The sequence below is a fragment of the Tetrahymena thermophila genome (genome assembly GCF_000189635.1).
Source record: "Tetrahymena thermophila SB210 genomic scaffold scf_8254611, whole genome shotgun sequence".
Taxonomy (NCBI): domain Eukaryota; phylum Ciliophora; class Oligohymenophorea; order Hymenostomatida; family Tetrahymenidae; genus Tetrahymena; species Tetrahymena thermophila.
The window spans coordinates 357,237-376,212 of record NW_002476381.1 but is presented as its reverse complement, the minus strand read 5'-3'; the positions used below and the strand labels follow the sequence as shown (position 1 = coordinate 376,212).

Genomic DNA, 18,976 nt, shown 5'->3' with positions numbered 1-18,976 from the left:
TAAATGAAAATTATTTGTTGAAGCTTTCAGTTTTTATTTATATCAGAAATAAGTTTTTTAGAATAAGGATAGCTAAAATCTTTATAATGAGTAACAAATTATTGTAAGGTATTTTTTCTGGAAAATGCTGAAGTTGATTCGTCTTAATCTAACTAAGTTTCAGTATTATTATTAAATTCATTGCACTTTCCCAAGCATTTGCTTAATGAAAATTAATTATTAAAGTTAAGAAAAGGACTAGCATTAAATTTTTAAAGAGATTCCTCATTAAAATGGTTATTTTATTAACAAATTTCATTATACAATTTATTTATATTATTTAAGTGAAAGAATTACTCATTAGATTTGTTTAAACTTTCAGTAAATTGGTTGTTTTAAAATTATCTTTATTCTTATAAAGCACTATTATTTAGTATACTAATATCTTAATACATATAAAAATGATATTCATATCCCTATTTTAAATATTAAAATTTATTATTTAAAAATTTATAATATGAAAAACTTACATTATTCAGAGTATTTTATACATAAAAATTGTAAAAAGGCCCTATATTTCCAATGATATGATAATTTATTTTCCATTCAAGAAAATTAAAGCTTTTTTAATGTAAATTAGAACCAGTATTTTAGATTCCTAATGCATCTAAAATTTCTAGCAATTTTTCTTAAGTAATACCTATTCGGTTATCATGTACCGATACCTTGAATATATTAAATAATTTAGATTCGCCCTTTAGCAGTTCAATTGACAAGATAATTTATTTATTTTAAACACTTGTATCAAAATTATCTTACTCGATTTTTTGTAACTCAATGCATTTATGATTTTACTTATCTAAAATTTCTTTTTAATTGCTAAATCTTTTCTCATAATACACAAAATTAAGATTCTGCTTTGAACTTGAGTCTATTTTTATCAAACTAGTTTCTTAATTAGATTTATTTATATTATCTTTGAATAACAAAGAATTTACTGTAAATTATCTGCTTTTCTAAGTATGTCTAATATGATTTTTTAATTAAGTATTAGTATAAGTGAATGGTTATAGTTAAGATTAAATTGAATTTTCAAGTAAGTTAGTTATCAATTGCTAAAACTTATCAACATAAGTGGTAATTACTTCAGTAGAATTGCATCCTATGAATTAAATTTTAATTTCAATTTATTTATAATAGTTATTAAATTTTTATAAGATTTGATTTTTAAATTCTTCAAGTTATATTTACTACACCTATAACTTTTCAATATTTAATTTGAATTAATTTTTTTAAATATAGGCATAGTCCTTGAAATTGTTCATGCCATTAAAGCACTAAGCAATTACAGCCTTAACAAATTACTCATTTTTAATGTTAATAAGAATGTCTTCTAATTTTCTACCTTTTTTTGGAAAATTTTTTTTCATTTTAAACAATTTAAATAAAAAAATTCATCTTTAAAAATTCAAAAAATTATAAAGTGGTAAATTAGTAAATACTATTTGAAATAAAACAATGAATTTAATTAAAAATTTTAATCCATAATCAAAAATAAAAAATGATGGTTAAATAAATTTCTATTTATTAAAAAAGTAAACAAATTTAATTCAATATTTTTTAAAATATTTACCCGTTTAAATGAAGAAGCTAAAAAAGCTGTTTAAATGTGACTTATTTAGGATTTCAAGAGATTTAATTTTATGCTGTAATGTTTCTTCTTCGATTACAAGACAACAAAAATAATCTGTTTAATGCTAATATGCTTGTATTTTTATTTACAACTTCATCTCTTCTGATTCATCATTTTTTTTATAATTTCCGTGACATAAGTCTTAAAAAAAATCTAAGTCTTTTGTTTAATTATTGTTAACTGAATAGTTTTGTTATGATTTACTGTTAAATCTATTTTAATCGTAATGATTTTTTTTTACTTTGTTTTGTGAATCTAATTTTATCTTGTTTAAAATGTATTATTTCAAAATTTTTATAATTCTATTTTCAAGAGTATTTTTTGAAAAGCAATTAGTATTTTAATTAATAGGTGTTACATTTTCGTTTCTGTCATTTGAAAGCTCTGCTATCTATTTATTATATTAAAACTCTGAAAATTTATCCTAAATTAAAGTCTATCGAGTAAATTATTTGAATTATTCCTCATTATTTATCATTAGTAAGTTTTTAGCTTGGTCATTTATCATCTCCAAATTTATAAAATTATTTTTTTTATCGTATTTAATAGTCATTATACTTTATGATAGCAATTTTTTAACAATAAACAACCACTCTTTTTCTGAATTTTAATGCAAGAAAACTTCTCTCCTATTTTTCTACACAATATACAGCACATAGATGATAAAAAATTAGAATATGCCGAATTCGTATTTGTAGGCGTAAATTTGGTTATTCCAAAAAGTATAGTAATATCTTTTTATAAAAAAATGTAATTAAAATGATGAAAAAAATTGTTTGCAAATTAATAAGCTGAGACTTCAGTAAATTATTAATTAAATAACATTCAATAATTAATTATATATACTCAAATATGTCCTCAATGTTTAAAAGACCATTAATAATTAAAAATTTTAATTTTTATTAAAAAAAAATTACAAAATGATTGAACAAACCATTTAAGTGAACGTCATTAAAAAATTAGCACTCAAAAATGCGATAGTAACTTAGATTTAAACTCCACAAGCACCAAAGAAGAAAAGAAAATATACATCCTTAACACCAGTGGATTAACCAAAAAGAATAACTTAGGAGCACAAAGCCATAGGTACGCAAAAACTAAGCGAATTAGTTAGTATATTGTAATATTTAGGAAATTTTTTTGAAGTAAAATAGTTTAAACTGCAAGCAGTAAATCCAAAACTGAAAACTAATAAGTTAGATAAGTTAAAGTTAATGATTGATATTATGATGCAGGGCAGGGCAACCAAAAATATGTAAGACTTTAAGATAGTAAGAAATGTCTTACTATAAACTTTTCTAACCTCTTCTTAAAATTTATGTTCAAGAGAAGAAGATTCAAAGCGAAGGGAATACTTGTTCATATTTATTATCAAAAACACAATCTACTGAAAATCTTTTTAGCTTAAAATTATCTTGCTTATTATCCTACCACTTTAAAAGTTAAAATCAATTTTGTTTTGTAATCTTTTATCAAAAATAAGTCAACAAATATCTCTTCCCTTATTTTTTGACCTTTTTTTAAAAAAAGCATTTTCTATTAAAAATAACCAAAAATTGAAAACATAATTAAATCTATTTCTCAATCTTAATCATAAAGATAATTACAATAACTTCGATATTAAATGTATTTATTACCATTTTTAAATATGTAATTTTAAAACAAATTTCATCTTCTAATTAGTAAATAATTTATTAATTTGAATGATAATTAAAAATTATTTTCATTATTTCTGGTTAAATGGTATACAGAATATCATGTATATATTAGACAGTTAGTTATTTATTTGGCACACTTAATATATTGGGCAAATTTTTAAATGAAAAATGGAATAATTTTTGATAAAGATTGATATTAGTAAATAGACACATACAAATATGTATTCTTTAAAAATGAAATATTTTTTTTAATTAATTTATTTTAAAGTAAGCATAAAATAATTTTTATCCATTAAATGAATTATTTAGTTATTTCATTTAGGAAGTTTTAATTAATCTTCTTCTAAATAATTTTTATCCTTTAGTGGAAACATTTTGATTAATTATTTTGAGTCTTTGTGATAATAAGTTGATTTTAAACGTTAATAGTCCTCGAAGAAATTTTAGTTTGAAAAAACAATTCTATTGTCTTACTAGAATATTATATTTATATCACTATAAACATAAAATGAAATCTTAAGTCCCTATTTTTAATTTAAAAATAAAATTATTTAGTTATCAATTTTCATATGAAATTTACTTGAGTAGTTTTGGGAGATATAAAAAAATCAGAATAAGGCCCTATCAATCCTATGTTATGCATACTGATTTTCCATCCTAGATTTTAGTAAACAAAATTTTCTAAATTTTTATTGTACTTTTAGAAAGACATATCCTTTAAAATTAATAATAAATTTTAAGGATTTATTCCTCCACTTTTGTCAGAAACTGTTATTTTAAGAACATTAGATTTAGTGTTTTCACCTAAAAATAATTTGAATTTTATTCTTAAATTCTATGATTTGATTGAGTTTCTATGATTTGAGTTACTTAGTTAAGGAGATTTAATACATGAAATAGGAAATTCGGAAGTTTAATTAGATGCACTATCAAGTTAATTAGTTTTTGAGTTTTTTTTATGCATATGCATTTACAAGCTTTAATCTTTTTAGAAAATGCTCTCATTATTTAATAAATTTTCATTTGATTTTATTTTTAAAAAAATTTTTTTAGGGCTTGATTCTGTATTTTATGTAAAAGCTTGGCTTAACTCACATTGCTTAATATTTTGATTACTTTGGGAAATACTGTCTTCTTATTATTCCAAATATTCAATATTCTAAATATTTTTATCTATTAACTCTTTAGTGTAACTGTTTTGAATAAAATTGATTAAAATCTGTAAGCATTTTTGCAAATAAGATACAATAATATATTCATTATCACAATTTACATAATGAAAACTTATTTTTTCTTAAATCTACCAAAATGTTTCTTTTATTATATTATTTAACTAATATAAAGAAAAATGCTTTATCTAACTCTACTTTACGCTTTAACTTATTTCATAGCCCTTGTTAACATAAAAATAATAATCACAAATATTCTTTAGTTTGTTTTAACTTAGAAATAAATATTATTTTAGAAAGTTTAAGCTATGTATATTTTTCTGCATGAACTAGTTATAGATTCCTATTTTTAAAAAAAAATTGATTCAAACATTATTTTGCTATCTTGTTAAAAAGTAAATAATTTATGTTATTTTTAAATTATTATAAGGGGAATTAGAAGTAAATAAGAAAAAATTGGGTATTATTAAGGTGTTTTCTAAATAATTTAAATTAATTTTAGAGAGGCTTTTCGCTAATATTTTTTAAACAAACTTTTTTATTTAATAAATTAAATAATAATACATTTAGAAATTTTGGTAACTTAAAAATTTGATTGGCTTGCAAAGGAAAATTTTGAACTAAATCATTGTTAATTAGTTGATAAGAAAGGGTTGAATGAAATATTGCATACTTTATTTAGTTTATCAAAATTTTTTAATGATTGAATGAAAACTTACCTAATTGCTAGCATATGTTTATGAATCTTAGCTCGATTTTTTTTTTAGAGTCAATAACATTTTTAATAATATCTTCTTCAGACTATTATTCAAAGATTATGTAACACTGATGGTATCCTTCATTTAAAAAATAGGACATTTTAATTTTATAAACTTCTGGCTTTTATTTTTCAGATTAAATAATAGCTTGGTATTCAGCTTGCTTAATGCTATTCATAGATACTTATTTTTAAGAACAGTCTTAACTCATTTTTTTAAATGGAGCATCACTGCTTAATTTAGATATTATACTCTATGATTAAATAGATTTGAGAGAATCTTTTTTTTTTGAATTGTTTATATTTTGTTTCATAAACTAAATAATTCTGCTTTCTAAAGTTGTATTTTTTATTGAGCTACCACCATGAATTTTAGATTCTCTATTTACTTACTTCTTATCATAATCTTCATAAGCTTCTATTTCTTTTTTAAATAGATGAACTCTTCTAGAAAATACCTTGAAATCTTTTTCATTATAAATTTTAAACCTCTCTGTTGCATTTTTATTGATCACATTTAAAGTTAATTCGTTTTACTTTTAATCATATTGGATCGTTATTATTTTTTGAGATATTCCATTTTTTAAAATTTTAATCCATTGCTTTTATTGCTCTCTAAACATAAATATCTCTTTTTTTTCTTTTAAATTATGGTGTAAAAAGTAAGCTGTGAGTAAAGTGAATATAATATAGGTGAATTTATAGTCATACATCGAAACATTCCAAGTGACTGTAATAAATCTAATTATTATACATGATTTTATAAGAAATTAATTAGTTCTACTTTGGTTTTTTAGAAATACATTCAATTTAAAAAAGGAATAAAATAATATTTTTTATTTACATGATCAATTGAGTCATAGTTGTAATTAACGGAAATATAAGGTTTTAACTTATACTGTGCATGATGAACTAAATTTAGATCATAGAAGCTCCAAAAAAAAAAAGTCGATAGACATCAAAATTGTCTAAAGTGGGACCATCAATATAGATTCTACATCCCATAAGCACTTATGTACCAAATTCCATGAAAAATATGTATATATCATAAAATTGTCTGCATTTTTTTAACAAAATCTTATATATTACAATTGAGAGTGCTGTTAATATATATAAAGACGCTCCTAGATTTTAGCTGTAATATAAATCCATTATGATGCAAGGTACAACTATAACTATTAAAACATAATTGAGGAAGTTGCTAAGCTTTGGGATATAAACTTATTCAATATATTGCTAATATTTTTCTTCTAAGGCTTTGGATTAGAATTACAATGTTAATTTTTTCATCGTTTGTTTTACAATTCAATAAATTTTAGTTTTTTATCTCTCTATATTTGTAAATAGTAATATATTCTTGACTTTTTTAAGTCACTAAATAGTTTTTTTATATTTTTTTATACTTAAAAAAAAATTAAATGAATTTTAAAGTAATAAATATAAAAAGAACCATGCAATTAATCCTAATTTCAATACAAAATTATAATAAATTATAATAAACTTTGATGAAAAGACAATATTGCTTTTTTTAAATTAAAATTAATTTTTACTGACCATTTATATTTTAAGGACAAGATTTAATTATATGATTTATAGATTAAAATTAATGAATTTGATTTATATACAGATTAAAGAATATAATCTGATTGTCTTCTTAAATTAAAATAATTACGACTGTATGTATATTATTATTTAATTTCAAAAATAATTTGATAAAATAATTTATTTTTAGGCTATTTTTAAAGGTAATAATAAAATAAGATGCAATTCATTTATATTTGTTGAAATTAAATCATTTTAAAATTTATGCAATACTAATTTGGTTAAAAATCAATAGACTAAATTATATTTAATCAAAGTTAAGCTAGTAAAATGGTAGATAAAGTAAGGTCTTTTTATTTAATACCAATTAATATTATTAATACTTTTTTCATTTTCATTTTTTTCAGTACCTGTTGATGAATTTATTTATATTAGTAGATTGTATTACTGATATTAAATTTTTTAATTAAATTAATTTCGATAATTAATAAGGAAACCTTAACTTTCAATTATCCAAAAATTTTAAATTTATATTTTGTTTTTTGTGTTTTTAAAATATATAAATTAGATTAAAATGTCTATTTTATTATGTATTTAATTTTATCTTTTATATTTATATAATACTTTTTTTTCAAAAAATAAGTTTTAGTAAAAATAATAACAAAATATAATAAAAAATTAATTATTTTTAATTTAAATAAATCCACTTTCAATATTACATTAATTTCCTTTTTAATAAATTAACTCCAAAAGGTGTAATCACAATCCCTAAAAGTATGGAAATTAAAAGTAAAATTCTCAACTTAATTATTGTTGGAAAGGATCTGAAACCTGTTTTTTTTTCCATAAGGATGTTTGAGATATCATACTTTTAAATGTACATTTTAGGCTCTTTGTTTATTTAAATTTCAGACAATAACATGTAATGATCACTGCAGCATAAATTGAACCCTATAGATTCCTGAGCTTTAATTTAAATATCTATGATTTTAAAGAGATGACTATTTTACCTTAGTAAAATTCTATCTAATCTCATCCTTCTATTGTCTAAAATGTAAATACTCTTTACGAATTTGTTTTTTTAAGCATCCCAAGTATAACCATCATCATGAGGATAAATTTCTCTCCAAACATCTACAAATCCAAATTTATAGATAAACGAATCTTCGTGTTTTAAATGTAAATTTAAATCACCTTACAATATAATATTGCTTTTCTGAGATGCTTCTAAAGCAGCCTTTTATATTTTAACTGGAAGATTAACATTTTCTAAAAAAGAGTTAGTTTGTATTGATAAATCTATGAGCTCCATTTACTTACTTCTACTTACATAATCTTATTCATAAGCCCAGAAGTGACTTGTTAAAACCATAAAACTATTGGAAGGTACTGAATCAGTAAAAATACTAAATATGCATCTACCATAATCATCATCATTCATAAAAATAGAAGAAAAAGGAAGCTTGGATATCATTACCACTTCGTGAACATAGTCAATTCTTTTTCTTTTAACATGACTCAAGTAATAATTATTTCTAATATGCTAGTTTGAAGTAAGCATTTCCATAAATTATTCTGAAACTTCTAATAGCGAGAGTATATCTGGATCAGTCTGAGGAATCAGCTTATTGATTATATAGTTAAATCTTTGCTCGTTTCTGTTAAACATGTTGATAAACTTATTAGAATTTCCCCATAAAACATTAAAAGCTCCTATCTTAAGATTTTTGTTGCAACTTTGTGAGGAAAAACAAGAAGACTCTTTAGTTTCTTACCACTTTCCTTCTTAGTATTCATAGCTAAGGCTGAATTCTTTTGTTGACATTTTAGTTTGCTAATTTATTTATTTTTATATTTATTAATTATTATTTAAACCTAAATGGTTATGGAAATTTTTTAAAACTAAAAGTTTAGTGCTTCAAGCTAACAATTTTCTATATTCTAGAAGCTATAAAATTGACTTCTAAATCTTGCTCATAAATTTTAATTACTAATTAAACTCATCAAAATTTAATTTAAAATTACCCTTTTTGACGCAATCATTAAGTAATTTTAAATTATTTTCTTCTACTTTTTTTTCTTCTGATTAGCTCTAAAATAAACGATTCTAATTTTCTAGCACTGAACTGGTGAATTCTCTTTGTTTCATTTTTTAAATGAAAAAGACACATTCTATAATATTAAATATAAAATTATGATAATTTCCTCTCTATTTCTTAAACCAAAAAATTGTTTTAATTTTAACTTTTTAAAGGTCTTTTTTATAATATTAATGTCAGAGTATTAAGAAATAAATTTATTTTTATAAGTAAATGTTTTTTAAATTTAACAAAACCACAATGCAATTTTATGATTTTTTAATATCTCTTAAAAATAGAATTTTAGAATTTTAAGTAATGGATAAACATATTTAATTATTTCAATTATGATCTAATAAATACTAATTAAGGTTTATCTAAATTATTTTTTTGTCAAATATTACAATTTTTTACAATGATTTTTTCCATATTATTATCTTGGATATTGTTCAAATGCAAATTAAGATTGAATGAATTATTCTTATAAAATCTGAGATTCAAATATTTGATAAAAAATAAACATATTCATAATATAAATTAATCTCTATTTCTTAAACCAAAAAATTGTTTTAATTTTAACTTTTTAAAGGTCTTTTTTATAATATTAATGTCAGAGTATTAAGAAATAAATTTATTTTTATAAGTAAATGTTTTTTAAATTTAACAAAACCACAATGCAATTTTATGCATTTTTAATATCTCTTAAAAATAGAATTTTAGAATTTTAAGTAATGAATAACCATATTTAATTATTTCAATTATGATCTAATAAATACTAATTAAGGTTTATCTAAATTATTTTTTTGTCAAATATTACAATTTTTTACAATGATTTTTTCCATATTATTATCTTGGATATTGTTCAAATGCAAATTAAGATTGAATGAATTATTCTTATAAAATCTGAGATTCAAATATTTGATAAAAAATAAACATATTCATAATATAAATTAGTTTTTATTTGCTTATATAGGCTTTAAATAAAATATATCTTACCCATAACACCTTATTAATCATAATGTTTTATCAATTAAAAATATATAAAATTTATTATTTAAAAATAATATTCTAAGTATTTTAATATTTAAAGTTATATTAATTTATATTTAAATAAATTAGAAAAAAATATTTCTTGAAATTAATTTCTCTATATTCTATTTAATAATAAATTAGAAAAAGATATTTCTTGAAATTAATTTCTCTTTAAATAAGTATAAATATGCTATTCAAAAACAAATGTGATTTATCATAAATAATTTTGTTTAATTTAGTTGTGAATGTTATCCTTTAGAAGTATTTTAGAATTTAAACTAAACTATCAAAATTAAATCAATTTCTGATTAATTTAATTTTTAGAATGATAATTAATTATTATTTTAAAAAAATTTAATTCATTATTCACTTTTTATTACTTTTTATTGGCATAAATTATATTTTTTAAAATAATATTCAAAATAATTCTTTTAAAAATAGATTTTGATCATTTATCAATTTTTTTGTTTATTTCAAATTTATTAAGAAATGGGATTGAAGTTTTCTATTTAAGATAAAAATGATTAAGATTTATACTTCCTATAAACCATGACAAATACAAACTTAATAGATATTATTTACTACTACTTTTCTAAATTAAGGTAGTATTTTAATTTAATATTTCATATGTTTTGAGCAAACCTTAATCAATCAATCAGTGGTGAGATTAAGTAGCACCACCTTTCTTGAGTATACGTTATTCACATTCCTTTTCAACTCTTTCAATAAAGTTCTTAGCTTCTAAATTGATGAGTTTTCTTTTTCCAGCATCAGCATTAAGAGAGTCAATAACATCTCTGATACCATTCTTTCTGTCATAATTGGGCTGGATGATGGAGTTTTCACCAGTGACATCTTTATTTATTTAGTTTTTCAGATTATTATAGGTATAAATACAAACAATATAAGAAATAAGCAACTCAATAACAAATAAAATATTTATATTAAAGCTTACCTAAACCAAGGAAATTGGATCTAATACCACTTCTCTTTTTGTATTGACCATAGTATTCACCAAGGAAACCCTTTAAGTCATTAGTATCAATACCAAGTTACTTAATATATTTAAAAATAATTTTTAGTCCAATATGATTTTTAAAGATATTTATTTATTTAATGCTCAAGCAATTTTAGTTAAATATTATGAATAGAATATATTAAGATCTTCAAAGTTATTTATTTATTCATCAAATATTATTTACTAATTCTAACATATCAATTATTTCTTATTATTGCAAAGAAGAAACAATATTTTCAATTTATAATTTGCTTATTCTAGCTCACTAATTTTAATTATTTATCATATTTTGAATTGCTAAACAAATTAAACCTATTGCTTTGTTTGTTTCATCATTTAAATATAAATTCTAATTAATTTTTTTGCAAATGCATTACTCTAGGAGTAGTGTTAATGAAGTAGAATCCAAAAACCATAGCCATCATAGCCCACCAGTAGGCAGATTAAGAAAATGACTCCTTGAGACCTTTCCATTAATCAACTAAATGAATTTCATTATAGGAAATTACGTATTCAGGATAGACTTAATCGTACATCCACATATTAGTATCGAAGATAGAAAGCTTAATTTTTAGTAAAAAATCAATAAATATTCTTGCAATTTAAAACAATTTTAAACTAAATTAAAACAATAATTGATTTTAAGTTATCTCTAAACTGTAATAAATTCATCATATTTTATTTAGATTTAAAATGTTGCTATATTGCTATTCTTTACTTTCAAATTCAATCAATATCCACAATTTCAAATTTTTTAATTAATTGCATCAAACTAATTGATCGCTGCTTCTAAACAAATACTTAGTATTAATAAACAATCATACTTCACGCTTATGAACATAAAGAGGGTTGAAGCTAAGGGGAACATCAGGTCTATCCCAACCATGTCCACCTCTGACAGCTTGAGCCTATCCCTTATGAATTAAATTGAATTGATTCTTTAATACTCTTCTTAAAGCCATTCCTTATATAATCGCTAAGATAATTGAATAAGATTTCTATTTATTTATTCTTATTTTATTTCTTATATTTTTTTCTTCTTTTTTCCTTGTATATTTGATTTAGTTTCTAAATAGAATGAAGCAACTATTTATTAATTTATTTTTTCATTCATTTTAGTAGGTATCAAAACTAAGCAGTTCATACAACTTTCATGACTATTTGCATTCTAACTAATATTATTTGTTAATATATTTACTATCTCTATATAATATTTTTGACATACTTCTTTTTTATTTGTATCAAAGATACACATAAAACAATCAATCAAACAAACAAACAGACAGATATTTAGATAGGCAATATAGATAACCTAAAAATGAATTTTTTAATAAAATGTTATCTGATTTGTTTTTTCTTTAAACCATTAATAAATATTTACAAACTAAAATAGATTTAAAAACTCATTCATAAAATTCAAAAAAAAGAAAAGAAATTATGCCCAAATAAATATCTGATAAATGTTAAATAATTGAATAATTAAATTCATTGATAATTAGTTATTTTGTATATATACATTATTGAATATGCAAGATTTATTAGTTTTTGGTTTTGTTTTATGAATAAAGAATAACAATGAATTAATTAATAATATATTTCTTCTTATTAAAATCTATGCTAATTATAGAGATATAAGTATTTGTTTAGTTTAGAGTTACTAATTACTACAAAATAAATAAAAAATGAAAAATATAAATCAAATAAAACTTTTTTGCTTTTGTTGGCTTTTTACATTAAAAGTTGTACTTGCTTAGTCTAACCCTATCTGTCTAGGAAAGAGATATATTTGTTCACAAATTATTAGCATAGAATCTACACTTTGTGCTTAAATAATTGATGATAAAAATAAATAAATTGAATTATGGCCATGTCCTAATGGTTATAGTTGCAATTTGTCTTCATTTGTAAATAAGTTTGCATATTGTTAAAAAGATCCAGATCCAGTAAAAACATTACCTGGAGAAAGTTGTTCATAAAATACAGACTGCTAATCAAAAAATTGTTAGAGTGGCTACTGTGTTGGTAGTTCAGTTGGCTAAGCATGTACTTAACATAGAGATTGTGATGTAGGAAACTACTGTTTAATATCTACTCAAGGCTCTAATACAGGAGTATGCAAAGAACAAGTACCGTTTGGTGAAGTAAATATTATATTTTATCAATTGATCATGAATAACAATAGTTTAATCAGTAAAATAATAAAATAAAAATTTTGAAAAGTAAAAATGAAAAGATTTGGATTGAAATTTTTATATCTACAAATGAAGAAAATTTTCAGGTTAATTATTAAGCGTCAATTTTAAACTTGTTATTTAATTTGTAAAACAAAATAACCAAAAGTCTACATGAAGTAGAATATAATTCCAATTAAAAAAATAGAAGTTATTAATTTAATTGTATTATAGGCTTGTATCAGTGATTATGATTGTTAAAATAATTGTGTTTGCAGTAAAGGAAGTTGTACTTATTACTACTCTCTCGACAATGGGATTGCTGCAGATAATTTCAGTAAAAATTTTTAAGTTTTAGTAATAGTTAATAAAATTTTATATGTTTGTAGGGGCATGCGCGTCTGGATATGTAAGCTAAGGAAATTGTGCATAAGGCTTATCTTCTAAAAGCTCAAATAGACCTCTTCCATGTGCCACTGATTCAGACTGTTAATTAGTAGATTCTACTGGTTAAGATGCAGGTAATACATAGTGTTAATGTGGTTTTAACCCAGGAAGCTTTTCTTATTGTAAATTAAGTGAAGGAGATTAAGAATATAAGAACGTGCTATAAACTTTCTTATTTGTACTAAATACTAATTTTCATTGTCATACAAGTTTAAGATACGGGCCTTGCAAATACATATATAATGACGAGTATATTGCTTACAATAAAGCTGTTTAGCTTTTCTAAATGGCTCCATAAGTAACTTACAATGATTTTTGCATATAGAAAGCTTTCACTTGGAATTATTGGTAATGGGCTTCATCTTTAAATATTTAGTTTTAAATACTAACTTTAATAATAATTTATGTATTATATTGATATTATATTTTAATTATTATTTACTTTATCATTCAAAAAAATTAATAAATTAAGACAGATCCAGTAAAAAATTATGTTTATTGGGAGCTTTTATATAAAAACAAAGTGATAAATTTTGAAAATTAATTTTTTTAATTTCATAAATAGAAAAATAATTTTAGATTGAAAAATATAGTTTATTTAGAAATAAAATGATTCAATAATTATTTTTTCTTATTTAAATTCAAATAATTCATAAAAGCTTTTACCAATTTTCATTAAAAATAAATATTTAATTTACCTAAAACTAGAAATTATAAATCCTATTTAATTCACACTACCCACTCCACGAAAAGCTAATTGCAATTCAATAACCAAATCTTAATTATAACAAAAAACTTATAAGATGGATGGGTGTTAATTTAGATAAACATTAAGTATTTATTATTTTTATTATTTGATTCTACAGAAATGATTTATAATTTTATTAAAATTATTAAGATATTTATATTTATGTAGTTAGATAGATAGCTCTGAAAAAACCTAAAAAGCTTATGTATCAATTAATAAATAAATATTCTTTAAAAAATCTACAAAACTACTTTTTTAAAATTTATTAGAATATTATTTTATTTGTAAAATCAAAAAAAATTTTATCAGAAAATAAACAAACTAATTCTAGACACATTTATTTAAAGTAAAAATAAAAATGCTTTTTAATAGAATTATAAACTCCAAAAATTTAAATTAAGAATTAGAAAACTTTAAAAATATTTTTTATTATTTAATACCTTGATCTTTTTTTTAATTTTATTTGTTATTAACCAGTAAGTTTTATTTAGGGTAAAGTATTTAATTTTATGGTAAAAGATTGAATTCAAGTAGTATTACTATACTAAAATACAAAAATCATTGCTCAGAATTTTGAATTTCAAGCGTTCGAGGTTCAAGCAAAAGCAGAGTCTTTGAAAAATAAAAATTATGTTTTTAGATTTTTTAGATGTTTATTTTATTTAACAAATTAAGTAAATTGATAAACAAAAAAATATATGATTAGGTAAATTGAATGGTATATAGCCTTTTTGTAATGGAATGTCTAATAGTATAGTTAAGCTTGTTTAATTGGATATGCACTCTTTTATTTTGTTTATCATTCATTAAATTTGTAACTAAAATGGATATTATTTTAAAGTAAGCAGTAAGTTAAAGATTTCTAATATTTCGGTAAAATAAATAATCGCAAATCCATAATGACATATATAAATAATCTTAAATAAAGATTTATGGTTATTCTATGATTTAAAACTTTAAGCAAACAAATATTAAATAACATAATTTTAGGTGCTCATTTACTTGCTCTACTTGAGCCTAAAATTTTATTTAATTTATTTTGATAGAAATTTTATTCAAAAGAATATAAAATTTATTTTGTTCTTGTTATTTTCAACATATCTTTAATGAAAAACAAAACTTAAAATTTTTTTTACTTCATAAGAGGATGGATATTGTTTATTGTAAATATTTAAGCAAAAAGAAAATGTTGTTGCTTCAGCTAGAGCATATTGTGAGAACAACAATATAATTAAGCTAAGATTTTAACAGAGAAATAACTGAGAATGATCTATTTTGATTAATTAAATAGTATGTATTATAGAGATTGTTCTAAATAAATTGCGCTACTTTATTATTTAGTAAATTATTTAATATTTAGTGGATGAGACCTTGCTTTTTACTTTGGTAAGCAAAAATAATAAAATAATACAAGCAAGATAATCAATCATATAATAAAATTGATAAATACAATCTAGAAAAGAAGCGATTGGTTTTGGGAAAAAATACTTTAAATTAAAGAGAGCTGGTCCTTTCTTTAGTGTAGAAGTAAAATAAAAAATAATTGAAATCTTTATTAAATAAATTCATGTTAAGTCAAGCAACCACATACATATACAAAAGCAAAATTCATTAAATAAAAATAGAGAGAAATTTACTAATAAATAAATATTGTACAGAGGATATCATTTAATTTAATAGTTTTTAAGCTTGAAATTACTGAAAAATCAGAATGAAAAAATGAATAATTAATTAGTAATGCAGTCAATTTTGTATTAACAAAAAATCATGCGAGGTAAAAAACAAAGAAAGAATAAAAATGAAAACGTTTCAGTAGAATGAGCGAAAGAATTAATGAATGAATGAGTGAATATAGCTTTTTTGCTTAATTATATGCATAAATGAATGAATAAAATTTATAGAATTCATGGATAGATTATGGATTGGCTGAAGAAAATAAAATTTATTTCTGCTAATTGAAAGGTTTCAAAAAGGAAGAGATATCTGAGTACTTTATATAATAAATATTAATTAATAAATAAAAAATCTTTCGTAAAGAAAAAGAAAACTTCAAAGAAGAAACAAACAATCTCTAACTTTTAGCAAATATAACTAAGATGTCTGACCAACCTGAACAAGCCCAACAACAAGCTAACTTATAACAATAATAACAACCCCCCGTATAGACTTAGGTTTTGCAATATCCTTTCTAATACGTCCAATAACCTTTGGTATAATCTTAAGTTGTTGCTCAACCCATCTACACCAATGGTCAAGTTCCTACTACTCAATTCTTAGGATCTACTTTGATTTAGGGCGCTACCTAATAAGTCAGTGCTGGCACCGTCCTCCACTAATCTGGTGTCCAAGTTTCTGGCGTTCCCGTCTAAACTACCCTCTAAAGAGAAGTCGTTAAGGGTGAATCTAGAATCGAATATATCCCTTACGAAAAGACTGTCATTGAATACGAAGCTGTCCAAAGAATCGAATACGTCCCCAAGGAAAAGAAGGTCACCGATTACTACGCTGTTGAATATCAAACTGAATACATTCCTCAAGTTTACTAAGACAGATATATTGAATACGTTCCCACCGAAAGAGTTCAAGAAAGAGTTGAATATCAAGCCATTGAAAAGCAAGTTGTCCACTAACCCGCTCAAGAAGTATCTTAAGTTTACGTTTCTTAAGTCCCCGTGAGCTCTGTCTCTCAAGTCCCTGTTGCTCAACAATTAACTTCTTCTCAAGTTCACGTTCTCCCTCCTACCCAAACTGTCATTAGTGGTGGTCAATAAGTTGCTTATCAAAACTAATCTTTTGCTTATGCTCCCGTCCAACAAAGCGTTGTTTACACTACCCCCGCTCAACTCGGATAAAGCGTTTACAGAGGTCCCACTGTCCTCACCAACAGCATCGCCTAAAAGCCTGTTTAATAGAATGCTAAGAAGGAAGAAAAGACTTTCCTTGAAAGAATCTTCGAGTGAAAGCATTTAAGCAAATGAATATAAGTCATAAATTTTTATTTTTATTATAATATCTACATTTTTGAAGGTTTTTTGGTTTCATTTTTCTAATAAATAAATAACTAAATATTCAGCATACATACATATATACATGCATTCAATTATCCATTCATTCGTATATAAATATATATATAATAATACATAACTTCCAGTAATATGAATTCATGTAATTTAGCAATCAATCTAAACTGTCTTCACTTATCCAACTAAAAACTCTCTTAAATTTAAAGTTTGTAATAAATCGTTTCTTTATTTTATTCTTTGCTGAGTTCTTTCTTTGTTTGTTAACTAAATTATGAAGCTGGACAATAAATTTAAATAAATAAAATCCCAAATAAAAGTTATATTTTGAAGCAATAAACACATGCCTTTAATGCCATTTATAATCGCGCTTAAGTTGAAATGTTCACTCTTACTACGATTGCCAGTTTAGATTTAACACTTAATCGAGTTATATGCTATCCATTTATTTAGTATGGCATATTTCTAAAATATCAACCAACCATTACTTATTAGTATAAATCAAAATAAAAATAGTAAAATCAAATATTTTTTTTTGCAATATTTACTTAATTTAAACCAAAGAAATGATAATCCTTTTTTCAAATAATACCAGAATCAATTGTTTGAATTCAAAAAGTATGCAAATTTATTATTATATTTTTTCTATTTAATAAAAACTAAATACTAGAAAACAAATAAAAAAAGATCAACAAAATAGTTTTTAATTTCCAAAGTAAATAAGAATTTATATAAATAAAATTTAAATAAAAAAAGAAGATTAATAAATTTTAAATAACATTCTATAGCTTACCTATAAAATAAATTATAATTGAATCTAGAACTGTTAATTTTATCAATAAAATTAGGTGAGAGGTTTAAATTGATTTATGTATTCATTTATATTGTAAGCCAAACATTTAATATGATTATATTTAAAATCTATGAAAGAATTTAACTTAGTATAAATAGAAGTAAGGTTAAGAGCTAGTTTATATTACTAAATAAATGATTTATATTCAGATTTTATTCCTAATTAAAAATTCAATTAAAATTAAATTTTAACATACTAACATATCAAATTATTTTATTTGAAATAAAATATCCAACCCTTAATCTTTTTAAATAAATAAAATAAATGTCTTCAAATCTAATAAAAAATTTTATTTTAACTTTAGCTTGTTTGTTTCCTTTTATTAGTTAAAGTACTATCTTTTATTTTGTTTTATTAATGTTTTCACAGTCGGAGTAAATCTAAAATAGTCAGCTAGTAAATTTTATTTTTTTACTTTATTCGTTTTGTGAGTTTTTTCTATAATATCTTTGTTATCTGTTTGGAAATCAATATTTTAAGGAAAGTATCTTCAAATACTTTAATCTTACAAATTTGAGTAAAATAAAGAAAATTTTTCATGTTACTTAATGGAATAAATCTTTAAACAATAGTAGAAAAAGTGCATAAATATTATTCATTTAAGATTTATTGACTGATTATAATTAATTTGCCCACTTAGAACTTTTGTAAATAATAGTGGAAAAAAGAAGGAAAGAAATAAAGAAAGATCTATTAATTAAAGAAGAATCAGCTCTAAATAAAATTTATTTTGCGTTCTTCAGAAACAAATAAAAATTATAATCACTTAAAAAAAAATTGAGCAGATTTACAAAAACCTAAAGGTTGGTTA

General features: G+C 22.0%; 8 protein-coding genes across 8 annotated transcripts; 3 read left to right on the top strand and 5 right to left on the bottom strand. All coding sequences in view use genetic code 6, as the record gives it.

Annotated features, from left to right (window-relative positions):
* Positions 1-26: 26 nt before the first annotated feature.
* On the bottom strand, positions 27-2,180 carry TTHERM_00481360 (hypothetical protein; the record flags this gene model as incomplete). The annotated part of the gene is made up of 3 exons (XM_001017447.2): positions 27-455; positions 510-1,384; positions 1,613-2,180. 3 exons carry the CDS (start codon positions 2,178-2,180, stop codon positions 27-29), a joined length of 1,872 nt encoding a protein of 623 aa, XP_001017447.2.
* A 412-nt stretch (positions 2,181-2,592) lies between these two features.
* TTHERM_000481359 (hypothetical protein) lies at positions 2,593-3,063 on the top strand (the record flags this gene model as incomplete). The annotated part of the gene is made up of 1 exon (XM_012797951.1): positions 2,593-3,063. The coding sequence occupies one exon, from the start codon at positions 2,593-2,595 to the stop codon at positions 3,061-3,063; it is 471 nt and encodes a 156-aa protein (XP_012653405.1).
* A 1,682-nt stretch (positions 3,064-4,745) lies between these two features.
* On the bottom strand, positions 4,746-6,546 carry TTHERM_00481350 (transmembrane protein, putative; the record flags this gene model as incomplete). Its single annotated transcript, XM_001017446.2, has 2 exons — positions 4,746-5,997; positions 6,101-6,546. 2 exons carry the CDS (start codon positions 6,544-6,546, stop codon positions 4,746-4,748), a joined length of 1,698 nt encoding a protein of 565 aa, XP_001017446.2.
* Positions 6,547-7,507: 961 nt separating this feature from the next.
* On the bottom strand, positions 7,508-8,623 carry TTHERM_00481340 (endonuclease/exonuclease/phosphatase family protein; the record flags this gene model as incomplete). Its single annotated transcript, XM_001017445.2, has 1 exon — positions 7,508-8,623. One exon carries the CDS (start codon positions 8,621-8,623, stop codon positions 7,508-7,510), a length of 1,116 nt encoding a protein of 371 aa, XP_001017445.2.
* A 1,940-nt stretch (positions 8,624-10,563) lies between these two features.
* TTHERM_00481330 (hypothetical protein) lies at positions 10,564-11,888 on the bottom strand (the record flags this gene model as incomplete). The annotated part of the gene is made up of 4 exons (XM_001017444.3): positions 10,564-10,763; positions 10,864-10,963; positions 11,304-11,489; positions 11,751-11,888. The coding sequence occupies 4 exons, from the start codon at positions 11,886-11,888 to the stop codon at positions 10,564-10,566; spliced, it is 624 nt and encodes a 207-aa protein (XP_001017444.1).
* Positions 11,889-12,506: 618 nt separating this feature from the next.
* On the top strand, positions 12,507-13,962 carry TTHERM_00481320 (transmembrane protein, putative; the record flags this gene model as incomplete). Its single annotated transcript, XM_001017443.4, has 3 exons — positions 12,507-13,067; positions 13,332-13,434; positions 13,487-13,962. The coding sequence occupies exons 1-3, from the start codon at positions 12,609-12,611 to the stop codon at positions 13,960-13,962; spliced, it is 1,038 nt and encodes a 345-aa protein (XP_001017443.4). The 5' UTR covers positions 12,507-12,608.
* A 1,385-nt stretch (positions 13,963-15,347) lies between these two features.
* Positions 15,348-15,904, bottom strand: TTHERM_000481319 (hypothetical protein; the record flags this gene model as incomplete). The annotated part of the gene is made up of 2 exons (XM_012797950.1): positions 15,348-15,562; positions 15,781-15,904. 2 exons carry the CDS (start codon positions 15,902-15,904, stop codon positions 15,348-15,350), a joined length of 339 nt encoding a protein of 112 aa, XP_012653404.1.
* Positions 15,905-16,133: 229 nt separating this feature from the next.
* TTHERM_000481318 (EPI21 protein) lies at positions 16,134-17,252 on the top strand (the record flags this gene model as incomplete). Its single annotated transcript, XM_012797949.1, has 1 exon — positions 16,134-17,252. The coding sequence occupies one exon, from the start codon at positions 16,134-16,136 to the stop codon at positions 17,250-17,252; it is 1,119 nt and encodes a 372-aa protein (XP_012653403.1).
* Between the last annotated feature and the right edge of the window lie 1,724 nt (positions 17,253-18,976).